Here is a 20,231-nt window from a genome sequence, read left to right on the forward strand (position 1 = left end):
GCTTTCAGGATGCAAGATTAGAAGTAACCAAAAAGTAACCACACACTGACTGCTCCAAAGATCTTAGTCCAGCAGGGTGGCAGAGCCTGAAAGGGAATGCCGCCTGTAAATGTTCTGGGTAGGCAGTTCACAAGGAAGTTTTAGCCTAGAAAACTAGTTGTACATTAAAAAACGAGGAAGAAACCTTCAAAACCAAAGATAAGAAATCCTTCCTCTCCCTTTTCATATACTTCCCTCGTACAACCTGTATTTAACAATGGTTTACATTGTATTCTCTACAGTAATTTCCTTTCTGGAAGGTAGTGATTTGGGACTTGGACTTTGGGATTTTTGTTGTAATTATTGTTTCACAAACAGCGAGCTGGCACTCTGAGTAGTCTGTCACCTGGCAGAATTTTTAAAAATGCGTGCCATACGCCAAAGCATTTGCTATACAATAAGACATTTGAACGATATTAGAGAAATAAGTTAGCCTTTCTGTATACATATTCAATACAGTAATAAAAAAACCCTGCTGTTCTGAGTCTTTCCCTGCTTTTTCCTATATGGCAGTAATTTTGCAGAGAAAAACATGCAGACTCCTGTAAACATTTTCAAATTCCTGAAAAAAAAAGGGAGGGCAGAAACATTCCAACTTTATTTCTACATTCTGTCTTTTCCTGTACTTGAAGCTCTTCTCTGCCTTCATACAGGACAAATGTGCTCATGGTTTGGGAAGGGAGTGGAAGAAACACTTTATATCATCTGAGCTGTTCGTTCCACTCACACCCAGACCCCTCCATACACTTTTTCCAAAATGGAATTTTTATTTGGCTCAAGGAATTATTATTTGGCTGCTGCAATTCAACACATTGCTAAAAAGTGCTACTGTATCATCACATTCTTACGTTCAACACTTGCGGCTCAGCATTTGTCGGCAAATAACTTTGATTTTCTTAATAATCACTGTTAAAAGTATTTGCTTTTGTCTTTGGAATGCAGAAAGCCAGCACTGATCACGTATCCGCTATAAGCAGAAGAAAGTTTCACAGTCCAGGAAGCTGTCATAGCTGACAAAATTGGTTTCAGCTGTACAGCTGAGGAACTTGGCATGTTTTATTTACATTTAGCTGTGCACGACTGTGATGGTTTCAGATCTGCATGGCTTCTGGAACTTTAATTAAACTTTGCTCTTGAAGAATCCTCTTGTCGGATGGTTCTCTGTACTTTCATGATTTTGCCCTGTAGTAAAAATCTTCCTTTTGTCTTTTTTTTTTTTTTTTTTTTTTTTCCCCAACTTATTTACCTGTATCTGTACGTCTCTCTCAAGGATGACAAACTAACTTTGCTAGGGCGGTGATCTCTGCGAGATGCAGCCTTCCTCATGCCTTAGTGAAGGCTGCTGCTCGGAAAGACTGGCCAAGCGAGCCTCACCCACCACGATCATCAGCTTTCAAACCAGCTGGCCAGATTTTGTACCGTCTTGACTTGATTCCCAGCTGTTCTCACAGCCTCGCAAACCTTGCAGTAATGCTCGTCCCAGAAAGATGTGACGTGGACCTCATACTTGTTCCGCCAGGCGAAATACCTCCTGTAGCTAGGCTTGTTTTTATCGAGGAATTTCAGGTAGGTGGCCAGCAGCCTGGGGCTGGGGAAGTCATCGACGTGGATGAAGGAGTCGGCGGGGATGAAGCGCTCGTAGTTGGCCCTGCGGGGGCCGAGGACGACGGGCACGGCGCTGGCGGCGAAGGCGTTCCTCCAGAGCTTCTCGGTGATGTAGTCGGTGTGCTGCGAGTTCTCGAAGGCCAGGTAGAACTTGTAGGCCGACACCGTCTTCACCACGCTGCCCTCCACCAGCGCCAGCCCCTGCGCCCCGTACACGTCAATGGCCAGGTGCTCCTTCAGCTGCTGGTAGTAGCGCACACGGGCGTGCTCCTCGTTCCAGTTGCTGATCACCCACGCCACCAGCCTCGTCTTGCGGGGCAGCGCGAAGGGCCGGGGCTGGGGCAGCGCGTGGAGGTACCCGTAGGGCACGAAGACGTCCGAGTCCCTGCGGTAGGACATGGTCCAGTTGAAGACGCCGCCCAGACCCTGCAAGCCGGGCGAGTGCGAGGGCGACTCGAAGTTCATCCACACCCAGAGCTGGCGCTGGGGGCGAGGCGGGGGCCCTCGGGGCAGCCCCTGGGCTCCGTGCAGGGCCAGGTCGCGGTGGTGGAAGAGCACGGCCCTGGCCTCGCCCAGCCGCCCGCGGTCGGCGCTGAGGCGGCAGCCCGACACGTTGTAGCGCCGCCGGCAGTCCGTGAGGCGCCGGGGGCGGCCGAAGGGCTCCCACCACAGCAGCACGGTCACCTCGTCCCCCGCCCGGCCCGTCGTCGGGACCCGGCGGGGTTGAGGCTGCCGCAGGCAGGCGAACAAAGCGAGGGCGGCCCCCAGCAGCCCGGCCGCCAGCGCCCAGCGCCGCCGCCACAGCCGCCGCCATCTCCTGGGGCAGCTGCGGCGGGGGCACGGCTCCATCGCCCGCTGGGGAGCCGCGGGGCCGCCCAGCGCATGCTGCTGCTGCTGCTGGTAGTGCTGGCACTGCTGCTGCTGCTGCAGCTGCTGTTACTGCTGTTACTGCTGTTATTGCTGCTGCCTCCCCTCAGCGCCCAGCCCCTGCCCCGCCGCCGCCCCTCCCGGCCATGCCGGCCCGCTCCCGCCCACAGCAGCCGGCCCTGCCCCGTGAGGAGAGCGGGGCCCCCCCGAAGCTCGCTGTTCCTATTTCTTCATCATTTTTGGGGGTTGGGGTCGGCAGAAAGGGCTCTCCCCCACGGCCCGGGCCCGCTGGTTCCCGGGGAGTCCTTGGGAAGAAGAAGGGGAGGGGGGGGGTCTCTTTTCGAGCCGTCACGGTCCCGAGAGTGAGGTCGAGCAAAGTCGTGAATAAATCGGTTACTGAGCAAAAAGGGGGAAAAATAAAGGAAGAGACGGCAGCCACAGCAGGTTGACTTCCTGCCAAGTCATCAAACGGTTTCAAGCACCTCTAAAAGGTCTAGCAAGTTGGGAAAGTATATATATATATGTGTATGTATGTATGTATGTATATATGTATATATTACATATATATGTATGTATGTATATATTGCATATATGTGTATGTATGTATATATTGCATATATGTGTATGTATGTATATATTATATATATTTATATATTATGTAGTCACTTTAATTCTTTTTAGGACTACATATGTTTTCATTTACTTTTTAAATCTCACTGCTATTTAAAAAAACTCCATGGTGACGCTTTTCCCAGCTCTGCTTCACACAAAAAAGTGTGAAAAACTTGATCAGATAGGCCCGAGATGTTTTCCCCAGTCATTTGTTTCAGTGAACCACGATTTCATTGATTCACACAGCTCAGAGCATCTTTGTACAGAACTGGAGGCTCTGCATTTTTGTATATTTTTGTATATGCATTTTTGTACCCACAGCTATAGATTCAAGGACCTCTTGTATACATCCACCGAGGACAGCAAAGGTACACAGGGCATAGAGTCTCGCCGACAATTTGGGTAGCAGCACAGTGTTTCCATAGCACATAGGTCACGACTCTGCGACTCGTCTCTGTGTTAGAAAAGAAAGCAATTCAAGCCCATTTATGCCCAAAAATACAGAATGGTTGCAGGTGAGATTGCTGTTAGGTTAGCAACTAGGTTGTGCATGTCCATAAACTTATTAATTGTACATGAAAACACTTGCAGACTTCCATTGTCCATGATCTAAGCACTCAAACAAACAAAGAAAAAAAAAAAACAACAGCTGTGGTTACAGTAAGCATTTTATTGTCTCTGCTGTAACACCCAGTGCTGGCTGGAAGGGGTTTCTGGAGGTCACTACTCCACCCTCAGAGGATCCACCTCCTCAGGGTGGAGTAGTCCACCTCAGGTGTGGTCCACCTGCTCAGAGGAGGACCACTGCCAGCACCAGCTACGTTGTTTACATAGGTGCTGGCTTGACTAGCAACAACAAGTTGAAAATACTCAAGAACAGAGACTCCACAACACCTTTGGCAGCCTGTCCTAGTGCTGCGCAACCCTCTCAGTGAAGAATTTTTTCCTGCTGTTCAACACTGAACCTCCCAACCTGTAATTTCTGGCTGTTAAGGCCCCTTGTTATATCCAAGGACCGAACAGCTCCATCATCTTCATAACACCTTTAGGCAGCTAGTTGTTGGCTGCTATTAAATCATCCCTTTGCCTCCTTTCCACAAGACTAAACAAAGTCTACCTCCCTCAACCTCAGTTATGTGCTGTAGGACCCCTCATCATCTCGGTAGCCTTCCACTGGACCTTCTCCATATTCTCAACTTTGAACCTCGAACTGGGAGGCTGGAAAGTGGACACAATATACCAGGTGTCCCCTCACCAGTGCTGAGTGCAGGGGGACAACTACTTTCTTCAACCCGCTGCACATACACCAGATGTTGCCCAGCATATGGCTTGCTTTCCTTTCAAGGAGGGCTCACTGTTGGCTCACATTTTACTCGCTGTTCACCTGGTCCCTCACAGTGTGGTTGTTTATCAGCCAGTCAGTTCCCAGCCTGTACCAGTGCACGGGGCTTTTCTGTTGTACACACAGAACTTCGTACTTCTCCTTGCTGAATTCCCCAACATTTCTGCTGGCTCAGTCCAAGCTTCTCCAGTCCTCTCTGAAGTTGTTCAAACCAGCATGACAATCCCCTTTTCTAATTTAGTATTGTCTTCAATATAGTGTGCTAGCCAACAGCAGCAAAATAAAACAATAATGCAATAAACATAGGACCTGCCTTGACAAACAATGCTGATTTTAGTCACAAAATGGGGATCTGGGAATTTTTTTTTACCACAGTTAAAAACTGTAAGCATGTAGAAATGCAATGCTAACAGACCCAAATCCTCTGAGTGCATGAGCTGTACTTGAAATCAGCTCATGAAAGCAGTCCAGAACCCATCCAATACAATGAACGCTACCTAAAACGAGCACAATCCCTTGCCTGCGTTAAAGAAAGATTCAAAGTGGTCAACAACTCCACTGTAAATAATTTAGTTTCATTAGCTGCTTCTGCAGATAATGTGAGAAATTTGGGACCCATAAAAATCAGTGGGAGAGCTCAACTGACTTTTGTGGAATTATGATTCGCCCAATAAATTTGATTGTATGAGCCGCAATGGCAGCTGTTTTCCTCTAAGAACATAAATTTGATCTATGGGTTTGGAGGAAGCTGAACCAGATCGTACTTGCCTAATCAAGTTTTCATTTCTGGTTTTGCAGATTTGTTGGTAAGCCGTTCCAGTTCCACAGCCCAGGCAAGTAGAGTCTATTGATCATGCCAGGCCCAGTCCTGCACGTAGTGAAGTCAGCAACAATATTGTCTTTCATTCCGGTTTATGAAATGTTTCAGGACAACTCATCAGGGAAGTTCTTGTAAGACAAGCAGCAACAACTTTGAAAAAACAACAAAAAACAAGCAAAAGGAAACATGACTGTGTCCCTTACACCCTTTCTTTCGCAAATTGCACCTCAACCAGAGCTAGTAACGTGGGGACTAGAGCAGCACTTTTCTTTACAAAATTTCTTTTTCATAAAGAGAGGGTTTTTTTCAAGCAGCTTTTTTCACTCTGGCTTGGGAAACACACCCACTGCCGCTGATGGGAAGTACAACGTGATGAAGACCGAGTAGCATTACCAGATGCCTGTAGATATCCCAGAGGGAACAGACCTGATCTTGCCTGCTTTTGGAGGTCAACCAGCCCAGGCTGTCACTCTGTGGCCCAAAGACCACACAGACTTCTTGGTACTCTATACGCAAATGGGAGATCCATGGCTGAACCACTCGGTGGAAACAGCAGTAAGCTCCACTGTTGCTGATAGACAGGAATTTAAAAAAAAATGCCGTCTGTTAGTAATGAGGCTGTTGCAAAATAATAAAAAAAAATAAAAAACATTTTGCTTATTTGAAGGCTAAATGTTTGCAGTTTCTAACAGCAGTTAATGTTTTTGCCTAGAGCTTCCCAGCTGGCTTCCTCTTGTACTCTGACTCACCGTTTTGTCACACATGAGCAGTATTTAGGCCTAGGAGACTCTTTGAAGTTATTTGTCGACTGTCTTGAAAACATGGTTTAAAAGGTGCCAAAGGATGCTTTATCTTCAGCCACAGCTATCAAGTCAGATGTTCTATCAACCAGGGAAACCCCATGCAGGTGGTCTTTTATCCTAAAAGAATGTCACCAGCTACAAGGAGAGACAGAAACTACCTGGTACCAAAATGACACTTAAGAATGACTTTGAAATCTCTTATCATAAGCAGTCCCTGTAGTTTTGATGCAAGCTTCTGCCAGGTAAGACCCTAAATCCTGTGTGAAAAAGAGCAATACAAGTTCTGTTCTGTATAAATTGCATGCTGTATTTTAGTATACAAATTAAATGCCTGTAGTTTGATTAACTAATGTTTCACGCTGGGGATTATGATCTTTCTGCTTGGAAGTTTAAAATTCTGAAATATGACTGGAGATAAAAGATCCAGTTGAAAGCTGCTGCCTGCCTCGTTGGATGAGCAGCTTCCGAACAGACGAGCCCACATGACTGCACACGCAGCAAATGCGATGTTAAAATATTCTGCCTGGCTATACAGATCCATTTGTGACTGAGCAGCGCTGTGCTAAAACGATGTAAAGTTGATGTTTCCAGGACAAGGCACGGGCACGACCAGATGTGCTGTGCACACCCTGGAGGAAGGATCCAGTGCAGCACGCACCTTTGTCGTTCACCAGCATAGATCAGAACCAAAATCGGAGCAGAAAACTTTCCTGCCCAAACCAGATGATCCTCAGATAATTTGACATGTGTGTGTGTGTGTGCCAGCAGGCTGGAGTTTGGCTCTGTGGGTATTTGTTAGCAGTTATCATGGATTTTGATCTGTCTTGTTTTCTGAAGTACTGGGCTGCATCGTAAGCAGCACCCGTGGCAGGGGCAGTGACTTGCAGCCATCCGTACAGAGCAGGCAAACCCCTGCTCCCAGGGGACTGCTCTGATGCTCTCACTTTGCCCAGAGAGCATCCCACAGGCCTGAGTGCAAGGGTTTGTGGTACAGCTTTTCTTCACACATCTCTAAACCTCAGGCACTGAAGCAACGTTGCAGTCCAGGAGACAAGCCTTGCTCAAGTTTGAAGTAATCTCCTAAAACTCTCAGTTTCGGGGCCCTCGACACCAGGAGCTTTAATATGTTGATCCCTCCTACTGTGCCTCATTACTTGATAGTGCAGACATAGCTGCTGAAAGATGTCAGTGCTTGAACTGACTCAAGATGTGGAAGCAATGCTAGCTGTTGTCTTTCAAAACAGCAGTGTTTAGTTTGAAAAAAGAAATAAAAAACAAGAGAAAAGTGTAGCTGAACAGCTAGAGAGTAAAAAATGACTGTGATAAAATATGAGTGCAGTTAGACTAGTGGAAATCCAGTTTTATTAAATATTATATTATAAATATTAAAGTAATATTAATAGTATTGCTATGACATTATTATGTTGCTTAGTTTGGTTCAAATGAAAGATGAGAGGCATTAAAATAAATTATAATTATAATAGAAATAACAAAATATTCAGCAGAAGAGACCTAAAAGACATTTCTCCATTGTACAAAGTTGCATGAAAAGGAAGCAAAGGCATCAATGAATTTCACAAATCTGTTTTTGTTGTAGCAAAACTGAGCTAGTGCAGAAATCTGTGATGAACCCAGAAAGCGTTTTCATTTGGCAAGTTTTAAAATAAGATCACAAAGAAAATAATGACTAAGAATGAGCAAACAGGCGGAGGAGGCTTGAATTAAAATGAAGCAAGGAGCAGCAGGGAGATGCAGCAAAGTTAATCAAAGCCTCTGTCTGATAACCCAGCGCTTCTGAAACATCATTGTGTGCTTCATGATCAAATTTGCATCTGAAAACTAAGAATAATGTTTTCAAAAGCTGCAAATCCTCTCGTGCCTCAGGTGCAATTTTCAGTGCCAATAGTTTTATTGTTTTATTATTTAGAAGTCAAATAGAAATGCTGAAAATTGTTACCTTTAAGCCAACTAAGTTTTTTTTTTTTTTTTTTTTTCTCCTTATCACTGATACCAAAATAAAACCAATTTTTTAGTATTTGAAAAGACTTCCAGGCAATCAAAAAACAAACATCCCTTTTCATTCACAGATAACCATAAAAAAGCCAACAAACAGAAAGTCTAGTTTCATAAAGTTGTCACTGAGACTCTTTTTTCTTAACAATACTCAGATATTGATAATATCTGAGTAAGAATATAACATTTCTGAATAAGAAAATGTTATTTTCTTAACAATATTCAGATCCTTCATCAGAATCTCAGAGTCCCACAAACAAATCCCACCTCCACCTCTTAGGATCACATGAATGTCTTAAGAGTGACATGAATTATCAGTTTGAGCTGGCACTGGAAAGAAAGAACTTTTCAACTCTGATCTTTAATTACCCATCAGTTAATTTTTTTCACTGTACAAAACAGTTTCCTCCTTCAAAAAGACAGTAGCACTCAATATCTTATTGCAGGATGGACGTCTGGAAAGATTCTGACAATGAAAACTGTAGCGTGCAAAGTATTACTAATTTGGAAAAGAATGTGCTACAGTTATTCTATAAATACGGCATAGACTGATCATTAATTTAGATTGCTAAATGTGAAGACATCATGCTCACCAGCCTTGTTTGACTGTGGGTCATCATCTCCCTCCCCGGTTATTTCTAATTATAGCTCTGCCCAGGTTGGCCAGCCTCACGGCAATTGTTACTGTGGAGTCCTTGTATTATCACAGCACTTCAGAAACAATCATGGATCCTTTTAGGTTCTGTACAAACAGAGCTTTTGCCTCACTTGTTGAGATGGATCTCATCTCTTCCTAGCGGTTCTTAGACCTCAAAGAGCCTAAGCACTCCCAGCTGCTGGAAAGCAGCTTGTCCAGCAGGATGCCAACTCCACCAAGCTGCTTTCCAGCCTGTGAACCTCCAGCCTGTCGCAGTGCAGAGGATTATTCCTCCCCAAGTGCAGGATGGGGCATTTCTCTGGGTTGCAGTTCATGAAGTTCTTCTGTGCCCAGTTCTGCAGCCCATTGAGTTCCTTTGGAATAGCTGCACGCCCATCTGGTGTATCAAACACTCTTCTTCATTTTGTACTCTCCATAAGCTTGCTGAGGGTGAACTCCATCCCATTGCCCAGGTCCCTGATGAAGATGTTAAACAGTCAACCCCTGGGCTTCTCAGTTAGTGACTCTTCTCCAGCTGGACTTCATGCTCCTCATCCCAACCTTGGGATCCTGGCTGTTCAGGCAGTTTTCAGTCCACCTCCTTACCCATTCATATAACCTGTAACTTCATCAGTGTGTCTGCGAGGATGTTGGAGTGGAGAGTGTCAAGAAGCTTTGTTAAAGTCAAAGAAAACAACACACTACCTGCTCTCCCCTTGCCCATCACACAAATCATCTCATTGCAGAAGGGTATTGGGGTTGTCAAGCACAATTTCCCCTTTGTAAATCCTTGCTGGCTACTCCCAGCCACCCTCTGTCCTTGGTATGTTTGGAAATGACTTCCAAAATTATTTGCTTCATCATCTCCCCAGGGAGTGAGGGAAAGCTAACCAGCCAGGAGGTGCCTGAACCTTCTTCCATCCCTTCCCGAAGAGTGGAGTGCCATTTCCTTCTGCCAGTCCTCTGGTACCTCCCCCACTCACCCATGACCTTTTGAAGCTCTCTTTTGTCCTGCTTTTGTACAGTACCTTGAGGGATCTAGGGCTGTTTCTGAAGTTCTGTGACAATACAATAAACATATACACAAATTCTGTAATAATACAATAAATACAAACTAAAGATCATTTGGTATTACCTCACAGCAATGACAGTTACAAGTGAGAGTTAAGTTAAGGTTATTTCAGGTTCCATGCTGCCTCTGTCGTTCTTTAACACTACGACAACTCTTCCATAAATAGAGACATCACAGGCTTATTTATGTTAACATTTTATTAAATCAAGCTAGAAATTGAATCACAAACTCTTGGCCTAGAACTGCTGGGTTTATGAATAGATCCAGCATAAGGAATGTTAAGGCATCTCTTCTACTATATATTACGATCTTCTGCTGGAACTTACAATCACTCTGCAATAGAGAAACCTATAAAAATGTCAAATTTCACAGCAGTACATTTTTGTCATCAGAAGCATTCTGTAATTTTTGGATTGTGACACCTTCACTAACTGAAATATGGATCAGTTTTGGCTACAACAGGTAAAAAAGCAGCGTGAAGCTATGAATAGAAATAACTATAAAGAGAAAATAATTCCCTATCCAACCAGGACTATCTTCAAAATCTTATAAATAAAGATCTACATTTCCATACATGGTCATTTTAATGTTTGACACATCAAAACAGACTTGGAAGACTAATTTGTGCTAGTAAATAATTTACGGGCAAAAGGGGATAATTTTTAAGGTGCAAGTATCTCCAGAGCTCAGATCAAGACAGTAAGAAAGAGGTGCTGATATAAAACTCATGCAGCTAGCTGTATTTTTAAACCACTACCCCCTGAGAACATGACAAGTAGCTTCACCTAATGGCCAATATGCTGAGTTTGTATATTTTGCAACCTTATGGCACTAATAATATTCTTCTTATAAAGCTAATGAACTCTATTTCCTTGGGGTTGGAAGCTCTCACTTCCCACTGCAAAGTTAACACATTCCAGCAAAAGAGAGAAGATGGGCACATGGAGAAGACAGCTGAAAGCAACCAGCTCGTAAGGAATAGGTCCATTCCACAAAAGCCACATTCCAGCGACTGCAAAGATAGAAATATGTGCCCCAGAGCACCAACTGCAAATGGCAATTTGCTATGCAAAAGCAGGCAAATGTGAAAATGCCTGAAATGGTTCCTAGATCAATCTCCTTTCAGGAGACGTGATGGAGGAGGGCTTTTCCAAGCATTAAGGCTGAATGCGAAGGGGAAGTAAGGTTCATTACCTACATCACCACCCATTCACAGGAAAGAAGTGATTATTCCTCACATTTGCAGAAGGTTTCAGAATATTAAACAAGGTGACTCAACACAGCAATCCTAAATAGGTTTCTTCTGCAAAGATTTCAAGTCTGCTGGCTGCTTAATAAAGATGCCCAGCTGTGATTACTCTAAGGCCATATAGGTGAGTTGATGGAAAAATAACTTTGAACAAAATAGATCTGCAGTCCAGTGAGATATCTATGAATTACCAAATCATATTATCCTGCAACTTTAAAGTGAGGTGTTACAGCGAAAGTTTCTTATTGTTGACTCTTACTTCTCATTGCTGCATGCCTTGAGTAGAACTGAGGCTGTAAGAGCAAACCATTTCTGTTCTGGGATGCTGGTTTCAGGCCTCCGATGGAGAAATTCTTTTTCAGACTCCAAATTCCTTCCAGAGCCACTGTTAATAATTTGTTAAAACAATCCTGTTACAACTTGTTCTAGATGAATGTAACATTTAGAAGACAGTCCCTTTGGTCAGTACGGTACAAATAGGGAGAACACTGTAATCATCCTCCATAATTAATGAAAACCAGATTGACATCTTCAGAGAGGAATTTGGGTTGCTAAAGGTGTATGTTGCTCGTTAGTGCCTGGAATACCAAAAGGTCTCATAAAAGCAATAGCAGGAAAAAAAAAAAAAAAGGAAAAAAAAAAAGCTAGTTTATTTTGTAGAAAGGTTACAATTTACCAGTCATCTCATTTTTATAAAACAGTAAGCTTATGAATCATCTGAACTGTGTAACTCAGTAGCCCTCCAACCTGACAGTTGTTTTTTAATCAAAGCCCTGGCCACTTGTGGAACATCTCTAATTCTCTAGATGCATACTAATGAAAAAGGAACTAGGCTCTTGCTGAGTAATTTGCACGCTGACACCTAATTGACCTTTTTATACATAGCATTATTACGGTAAGCATAGCTTGTAACTACCGTGTTCTACATACCATTATACACGGAACTTCTTATACACAGATTTTATACATTCCCCTGACAAATATTTTTTGGTGGTTCTGTTTTATCTGAAGTACTTTAAGCCTCTGTAACATGCATTTCATTGTGAGAACCTCCAGAAATCATGAGAGTATATTTTGTAGCATCCACTCATGCGATCAAATTGAAGCCTTCCTATTTTGATCCACTGGCAGATGAATGCAGTCCAAAATAGGTGTGTTAAGCTCTTAGTAACATCAGACATGAGCAGATCAAGCAAACCAATGTTAACATCTGCAGCTCAGCTACTTGCCCAGATCCCCTTTACAGAAACTGGGCACAGAACAGGCACTTACAGAGCATCACTCATGCAGAGGTAGATATCTAGGACAAGAATTATATTTTCAAAATGTCTTTTTTTTTCTCCATTTACTATAAACAGAGCTTACATAAGTAGTTCATTTGCCTGTGTGCTGTAATTGCCTAAGGAGCCTAACCAGAGAAACACAGTTGCATGTTCAGATGGTCTTTAAACTTGACAGAATACCGGTTACATCACCTAACTTTTGTACATTTTCATCTGTGAATCCAATTGTTTGAAATTCACTTTGAGTAAATCTACACTTGGGTCTTCATCCCACAAAAGACAAGACAGATATTTTTTTTTTCCAAAATTTTCCAGATTTGGAAATAAAGGCTAAATTACCCTTGCCACATTTGTGGAGGGTGTAATGATTAAGAAAGACAACAGCGGGCCTATTGCAACAAAACGCAGCTTAGTATAACCAAGGAACAGGTTTACTCTGTAGAAAAGAATGTGGGGCTACAGAACAGAAATCATGTATTATGGAGCAAAAGATGAATTATGTATTATATATTCAAAAGATGAAATACATATAATTCACATGTTATGGATTTAGGAGTAACAGTTGGCAAATAGTTCAACATCCCTGGCTTATGTTAGCTCTAGATTTTAGTAGAGAAGTAAATTAAAATAAGTAGATGATTCTCTCCAGGATACTTGTGATACAAATACTGAAATAACGTGATCAGATTTGTAATTTACATTTTAAAAGGGGAGGCAAAACAATTGGTCAGAGTTCTTAAAGAGCTAAAAACAAGTTAAGTGCTAGACATAACACTCACATGGAGAGATGTTGAGACTCTAAACTGCTTAAGCTATCAAATACTGACTGCAAGCAACTTTCATTATAGTGTATATATAACTTCTCTCGAAGAAGATCCTGGATACTAAAAAAAGGACTATCAACAAAGGACCCAACAAAGGCAAGGAGCTGAACTGTACCAATCACAATTATTCATATAATCACAGAATGGTTTGGGTTGGAAGGGACCTTAAAGCCCACCCAGTTCCAACCCCCTGCCATGGGCAGGGACACCTCCCACCAGCCCAGGCTGCCCAAAGCCCCATCCAGCCTGGCCTTGAGCACCTCCAGGGATGGGGCATCCACAGCTTCTCTGGGCACCCTGTGCCAGGGCCTCACCACCCTCTGAGGGACGAACTTCTTCCTTACATCTAATCTAAATCTCTCCTCTTTTAGTTTAAATCCATTAGTCCTTGCCCTATCACTACACCCCTGGACAAGAAGTCCTTCTACTAGGCCTCAGTCAACTTCCACCACACTGAAGCCTACAGTATCCCCAAAAACCAAGGTTTTGCAGTCCCCTTAATTCATGTGTATGTTTGTGGGTTTTTTTTTTTTTTGCTTCAAGAGGATACAGAATCACAGAATACCCCTTGCAGGCAGTTGCCAAGGGCTTTTTCAGCAGGACGGTTCTTAAAAGCCCTACCAAAACTTGAGGAGAGGCTGTGTCCTGACAGAAATATATTTGCAAGCATACAGCTAGAGAAATGTTTTCTTCAAAGAAGTGAAAATACACAATATATGTAAATCCTAACTCTGCTCAAAAGAGGTATAATTTGGCTTCATTTAACAGTCACCTTTTCTACTTGTGTAGCCTGCAGTGAAACGTAGCGCTATTAATTAGGCATGAGTTTTTAACATGCCAGCCACTAGAACAAACTAATGAGGGAAGCTGCAAGAACCAGCTTTATTCAGCAGGCTCTGCAGAGAGGCACCTCCTGAGGTACAGCAGCTTGACCAGTACAGACAGTCAGACCTTGCAGTCAAACAGATCAGCTGTCCTATCCTTAAACATTGCAAATTTCTGAAAAATAAATTTCTACAATTAGATGAATAGTTCTATGGCTGCAAGAGAAAACCACCACAATGTAAGTTATATCCCACGTAGGTCACATGGCTTTATACTCATTTCTGCATCACAACTAGCAAATGAGCTCGGACTAGGGTTGTTTATATGGAAAATATTTAAAATTTATATTAAAGTGGAGAATCTAATTGATCTTTGTTAAATTGTTCCATCATTAGGCTCTTTTTGTTAAAAAATGCTAATTATTTTTATTCTGATTTTTAATTTTTACCTCCAGTTCTCAGAATTAAGTTTCTTATCTAGACCAAACACCTTGTTCCCTCGTAGACTTCCATTTCCTCATTTGCCTACTATAGTCAAGTAGTTCCATACCCTTCAAACTGCCTGAACAGACTGATTTTCTAATTGCCTTCACTGTTTTCCTGTCCTTTATCTAACCTTATTCATTCTTACCTCAACTTCTTCTTTTCAACACCAACTTCAGAACTGGATGAAGTATTCTAATAACTACAGCACCTCTTTCAAAGAAGGATGTAATAAACCTCCCTAGCACTTGGTATTTGCTTCTGTTTTATTAAACTGATAGATCATATGGAATTACATGTTCTCAATAATTATGTTCCCAATAATTTCAGGCTAAAAAATAGTAGAGACTATATGAAATTCTTCTGTTTCTGAATGTTCCCCAGATCATTACATGAATGTTCTAGGCTGTTTTTGTTGTTGTTGTTGTTTGGTTGGTTGGTTGGTTTTTTGGTGGGGTTGTTTGTTATAATCAGTAATTTTGCTGCAGTTCTCAAAACATCTTCTGTTCCATTTGCCCTGATGAACACTTTTCATTTGCTCGTAAGGAGGATTACCTGCAGCTGGATGTTTAATGTGGTATTCTTCTTTCTGTAAATAAAGCTCTTCTTGAAGGATTTCTTTAACTCTCCTAGATGGCTCAACATATACAAATTTCTTCCCTGTTAGCAAAACACATTACAAAAGAACCAGTTATTTACCCACGTCTCCCACCCCAATCTCAGTATATTTTGCTGAATGTAATTTCATCCTGTCCCATTCTACTTTATCTTTCACACACCTTATGACAAATTTACAGACGTGATAGGGTTCAGACATGCTGGGACCCACAAGGGATTCCTCACAGTGGGTACCTAAAGGGGAGCACTGCAGGATTCAGAGGGAGGTGAAATCCATGGCAGCGAGCCCAGGCAACTGCCAGGCACCTGGGAGAAGGGACGATGGGGTCCCTCCATGAGCAGCCCCAGCTGGAGGAGAGAGCTTCCAGGGGGAAATGAAGGAAGCCCCCAAGATGTCCTTGCTGAAGGGGACGCCTCACAACATGTTACTCCTAAAAAAAGGCAGTGCCCAGTGGTGCAGCCCTACATGAAGCCACCACGGAGGCGGCCTGGGGAGGGATGCGACGCTTTCCTTCCCCATCCCCACCCTCCAAAGCTTTCTGGGGACCCATGACGGGGCGGGACCCCTGAGGAAGAAGCCGGAGCCCACCCCCGTGGTGCCCAGAGAGCCAGGGAGGGGACCCTGCGGCGGGGAAGGGGCAGGGAAGCGGCTGCCCGGGCGCGGTGCGCAGTGAGGCGAGCCGGGGGCCGCCGCGCTCACAGGGCTGCCCGCTTCTCGCCGCCTCGCCGCGGCCATCGCTGCCCGTCTCCTCGGCTTCCCCCGCCGGCTGCTGGCCGCTCGCCGCCCTCATGGCCACCGTGCCCGGCCGGCTGCGAGCCGCGCGGCTCCGTTGCCACAGGAGCGGGGACGGGCGGGGACGGGCGGGCTGCGCCCCGCCAGCGGCTGCCCGGCGCCATCTTGTGGCTGCCCTAGAGGCGATGTTCCGTACCGGGCTATGCCGCCTCTTTCTTCCTTCTGTCAGCGCCGGGGTGTTTTGTCCCTTCCACTTTGACCTAAAAAAAAGACCTTTGGCCTTTTACCTCTGGTTCTTTTTAGTAAAAAAAAAATAACGGATGAGCCCCCGGTGCAGAGGCGTCCCGGGGTCGCTGTGTGGGGACCTAGGGTTGCCTCACGCCGCCATGGGGCACAGGGCAGGCTACAGTAAATGGTTTATCATTAAACATCACTCATGTGGGGCAGTCATAGTGATGCATGTGCATACCAGCGTTACACGTTGGTATGCACATGCATCACTAGTGCTTTGTGTCCCTAGAAAGTGTTGCCACTACCCTAACTTTTAAAAGGATGTCACATTTTATGTCAGTCTTCAGACTGAGACTGATAAAGATGGAAGGATCCAGCTTGACCAGATCGACTTACAGGAGCATTTGCTTGATTTTAATAGCACTTTTTGTAATATAAGGCACCTTGAAACTTTGATAGGACTGAGGTGGCATTTTGACTCCACTCATCCTGCTGCTGTGCATGGTATGAAGAGCATCTTGCAGGTACCACAGCAAGCAGAGTGCTACCAGATAGCAGCAGATGAGCACACCAGCAAGCTGTCCCACTCACCCAGCAGAGATTTGCCCTGTGACAGCTTCCTTGAAGCCAAAACTTGGCATACAAGGAGTGAGAATCTGTAAGATACAAGCCACATCTAGTTAAACCAATGCACAATGTAATCTGTCTTCCCTTAATGTGTTTCAAAGTGTATATTGGTCACAGATATCCTGAAACCAAGCTTTCAAAATACTAACCATTAAAAATTACTTTGTACAATTCACATTTCAAAGGAAGTTCTCTATTTTTTTTTTTTTTTTTAAACAGAAGCACAACACAGGGCAAGAAAGCCAGGGTGGTGGACATGCCCTCCAAAGATGCTTGATCAGAGGACCAAATAAATGCCTCAGAGGACAAAGGCTGACACATTCCAGCCTTGCTGCTGCTGCTACAAGTGTGCTTCAGACCTGTTAGTGGTGTCTGGAAGGAGCTTGGGATCACTCAGTAAGGTGTCTGCACAGGACAAGAGGTTTTCTTACAGCTGTCTTGCTGAGACCATATTCCAGGTCTTACATTCATTTTCTAGTTCAATTTGATTAACAAAGAGAAGCAAGTTTCTCCACTCCTACATTATAAATGGGAAAGTTGAAGCTCTAACACCGCATGCCTTTACCATGGGAAATCCTGTAGTATGCTAATTCCTGTGCAATACACTGCTTTACCAACCAACCTCCACCAACTTCAGTTTGGTTAAGCCATGGCAGTCAAATCTGAGTTTGGGATCCAAAAGGTTTGACAGCTTTGACTGGCTAGAATTAGCAATACTAGCTTTAAATAATTAGGCACAATAACATGTTGCCTGTTCATCCTCACACAGTTGAGGTTCCTATGAATAATTCTTTTGATTTATGAACAGGCAATCACATTGATTATTGAGATTTCAATTAAAAATACAACAATAAAATACGTAGGGTTGACAGTTTTATTTTATAATAGGCCTTACAACAGATCACAGCATTTTGTGTATCACCCAAATAAGTTACATTCATACTGAGCTTTCATGCAATTTCTTAAAAAATTAAATTTCTGAAAAAATAATTTTCTCTTGAGCTGTAATAAATTTTGTATAACCAAGCCTGAATTCTTTCACAGAAATAGTCCAGTTTTCCCTCTTGCTTTGACATTGTTTTGGACCAATTACAAAAGTCCCTTCAAATTTGCACTAATTAAACAGAGACTCACTGAAATCACTGAGATTTTCTGAATACCTCGATAACAGAAATAACATTTCAAAGTATGAGGGAAAGCACTGAGTTGATTTGCAGGAAGTAACCTGGCTGAAGAACACCCAAGTCTCTGAACTGAAAGCCTTGTTGCGTAGGGACAGACCACCACTGACAAGCATGCAGCACGCTGCGTGACAGACAAGAGGTAGGAAAACCCACATCCACAAGTCTAACCACAACTTTTAAGGGGTCACAGCGTTTATGCAGTCTTCTACTATTTCGAAAAGGTAGTGATATACATCAGTCCTCCTGGCGATGTCGAGGGCAGTTTCATCCAGGTTATTTTTCAGGTCTGCTTTCACGTAGCGATTCATCAGCAAAAGTTCCAGGGTTTCTCTGCTGTTTTTGTTCCCCGCGGCGATATGCAGTGGTGTCAGCAAGCCGTTTGTCTGGGCGTTGATGTCTGCGCCCTGCTGAAGCAAGAACGAGGCCACTTTCGTGTTGTTCCACTTGCACGCGCTGTGCAGGGGCGTCCAGCCATCCACTGTCTGTGCGTGAACATCTGCCCCTTGGGCGACCAATTCCCGTGCCATGTCCAAGTGCCCGCTGTAGGCGGCTCGATGCAGAGGGGTGTATTGGTCTTCGTCACGAGCATTAATGGGGGCCAGCTTTTCGGAAAGGAGCCTCCTCACTGTACTCAGCTATTGAAGTGAAACAGTAATTTATTAAGAAACTCAGCAAACAAGATGCATTGCTTCTGGTGTTCTACCCATCTTTAGATCTTTTAGGAAAAAGCAGTTTCTCTCACTCTCAGGACTACATAACACAAAATTTTAAAATGAAACCAGTTATGGTTACCTAAAATAAACAGATATCCAGCTCAGACTGACACAAAAACACACAACCACGGTTTGCCCCACTTAGCTTTGGGCATTTAGCAGCAGTGCCTCAGACTTCCCCATTCACTGTGAAGAAACACAAGCCTCCACAAAACTATAGGTGGATCTTGTGCATATAACAAAGGCAATCAATGAAAATAAATGCACACATGGGTGTAATAAGGTACCCATCAGGAATCTCCACTTTATTCTTGGAAGTTAAGAACAAACTTAGCTAATTAGAAGTTAGTTATTACTGAAAAAATGAAGAACTTCTTATCCAAGAAAGAGATCAGAAAACACTCACACATTCTCTGTACAAGTAGCTTTGAAGAAAATAAAGCTTCAAATATGCCCTCTCCACCCCAGTTAAAAGGCTTACCTGCCTTGAAGAAAGGGTCTGGCATGTTTTTGGTTTATACAAACTTAAAAACAGCGCTGTTATTTTAACTTTGAACTACAATCAAAGTGTTTCTTCTGCAAGCTAATTGACCCAGAAATATTTTAGCGTTTGTGGACTGAAAAGCAAGCTGCTTTTCAGACTGCCTTGCAAAACCTGGATCCAGGTAGTTCAGACAGATAAAGGAGCACACAGGGAAGTTTGGGATCGTGGAAGAAACTGTAGACACCTATTCAGGCTAATATTCCTGTCGGTGATACACTGAATAAATGCCTTACCCGATTGTTTTCGGCTGCCCAGAGCAGCAGTTTCTCTGGATTTTTTTCCATCTTTTTTTCTTGCATTTCATACCATTCCTCGCTTTTCTCCTGCTCCTCATCTTCGTCATCCGACTGCCCCGACCAGCAGCTCTGCGTGCCCACGGGAATCAGGTGCCGGTGCGTTTCCAGCAGCTCCAGCTGGTTGAAGCTCTCCGTGTACTCAGCTAGCTCATCGCTGTCCTCGTCTCTTTCGTCGACATTTTTTTCAGCAGTATCCTTGCTTTTACTCATTTTTTTTGTTAGCATCTGCAAGGAGCAGAGATATAATGAGGTTTATAACAAGTTATTCGTGCACTAGCTGAACTCCCCATTAATACTCATGCTACAAAACACCACATAATCCAATACCAGAAGTGACACCAGCTGCAGACTGCGTAGGACTAAGCACATATTTCATTACCTAAAGCCACAGGCATTTTATAAACACAACATTTGGGCGAAACGCTTCATTTTAAAGCAGAATTTCTGCTTCTCCCCACAGCCAGCACCACCCCAGCACCCCCCAGCTGCCGCCATTTACCCCTCACACCCCAGCCCTGCCTTCCAGGCACCACAACCCTCCAGGGACAGCCCGGGGAGGGCCCCAACACCCACCCCAACCCCTCGGAGGCTCGGTTGAACCCAGCAGGAACCCCCCCGACCGCCCCTGGCTCCCCCATCCCTACCCGAGCGCGGCGCCGCCGCCTCCCTCAGCGCACCCAGCCCCGCGGTCTCCCATCCACGCTCGCCCCCCGCCCGGCCCTGCTTAGCTTCCCCCACGCACCTGCCCCTCCCAGCACGGTCTCCCCAGGGGGCGGGGCTACGCGCCCACCTGCGCGAGGAACCCTTCCGGC

General features: G+C 44.2%; 3 protein-coding genes across 4 annotated transcripts; all 3 read right to left on the bottom strand.

The window, feature by feature from the left end:
- Positions 1-1,246: 1,246 nt before the first annotated feature.
- Positions 1,247-2,493, bottom strand: FUT4 (fucosyltransferase 4). Its single transcript, XM_032207514.1, has one exon. It carries the CDS (start codon positions 2,491-2,493, stop codon positions 1,426-1,428), a length of 1,068 nt encoding a protein of 355 aa, XP_032063405.1. The 3' UTR covers positions 1,247-1,425.
- Positions 2,494-10,098: 7,605 nt separating this feature from the next.
- Positions 10,099-15,882, bottom strand: C1H11orf97 (chromosome 1 C11orf97 homolog). The gene is made up of 4 exons (XM_032207526.1): positions 15,792-15,882; positions 15,029-15,133; positions 11,319-11,444; positions 10,099-10,158 (listed from the first exon to the last, which is right to left on the bottom strand). The coding sequence occupies exons 1-4, from the start codon at positions 15,880-15,882 to the stop codon at positions 10,139-10,141; spliced, it is 342 nt and encodes a 113-aa protein (XP_032063417.1). The 3' UTR covers positions 10,099-10,138.
- Positions 15,883-17,540: 1,658 nt separating this feature from the next.
- On the bottom strand, positions 17,541-20,184 carry ANKRD49 (ankyrin repeat domain 49). Of its 2 annotated transcripts, none has more exons than XM_032193881.1 (3): positions 20,162-20,184; positions 19,357-19,644; positions 17,541-18,501 (listed from the first exon to the last, which is right to left on the bottom strand). In XM_032193881.1, the coding sequence occupies exons 2-3, from the start codon at positions 19,642-19,644 to the stop codon at positions 18,043-18,045; spliced, it is 747 nt and encodes a 248-aa protein (XP_032049772.1). In that variant the 5' UTR covers positions 20,162-20,184; the 3' UTR covers positions 17,541-18,042. The 2 variants fall into 2 exon arrangements, with proteins under 2 accessions (XP_032049772.1, XP_032049762.1); XM_032193871.1 differs by lacking the exon at positions 20,162-20,184 and adding an exon at positions 20,064-20,117.
- Between the last annotated feature and the right edge of the window lie 47 nt (positions 20,185-20,231).

The sequence above is a fragment of the Aythya fuligula genome, chromosome 1, assembly GCF_009819795.1.
Source record: "Aythya fuligula isolate bAytFul2 chromosome 1, bAytFul2.pri, whole genome shotgun sequence".
NCBI lineage: Eukaryota > Metazoa > Chordata > Aves > Anseriformes > Anatidae > Aythya > Aythya fuligula.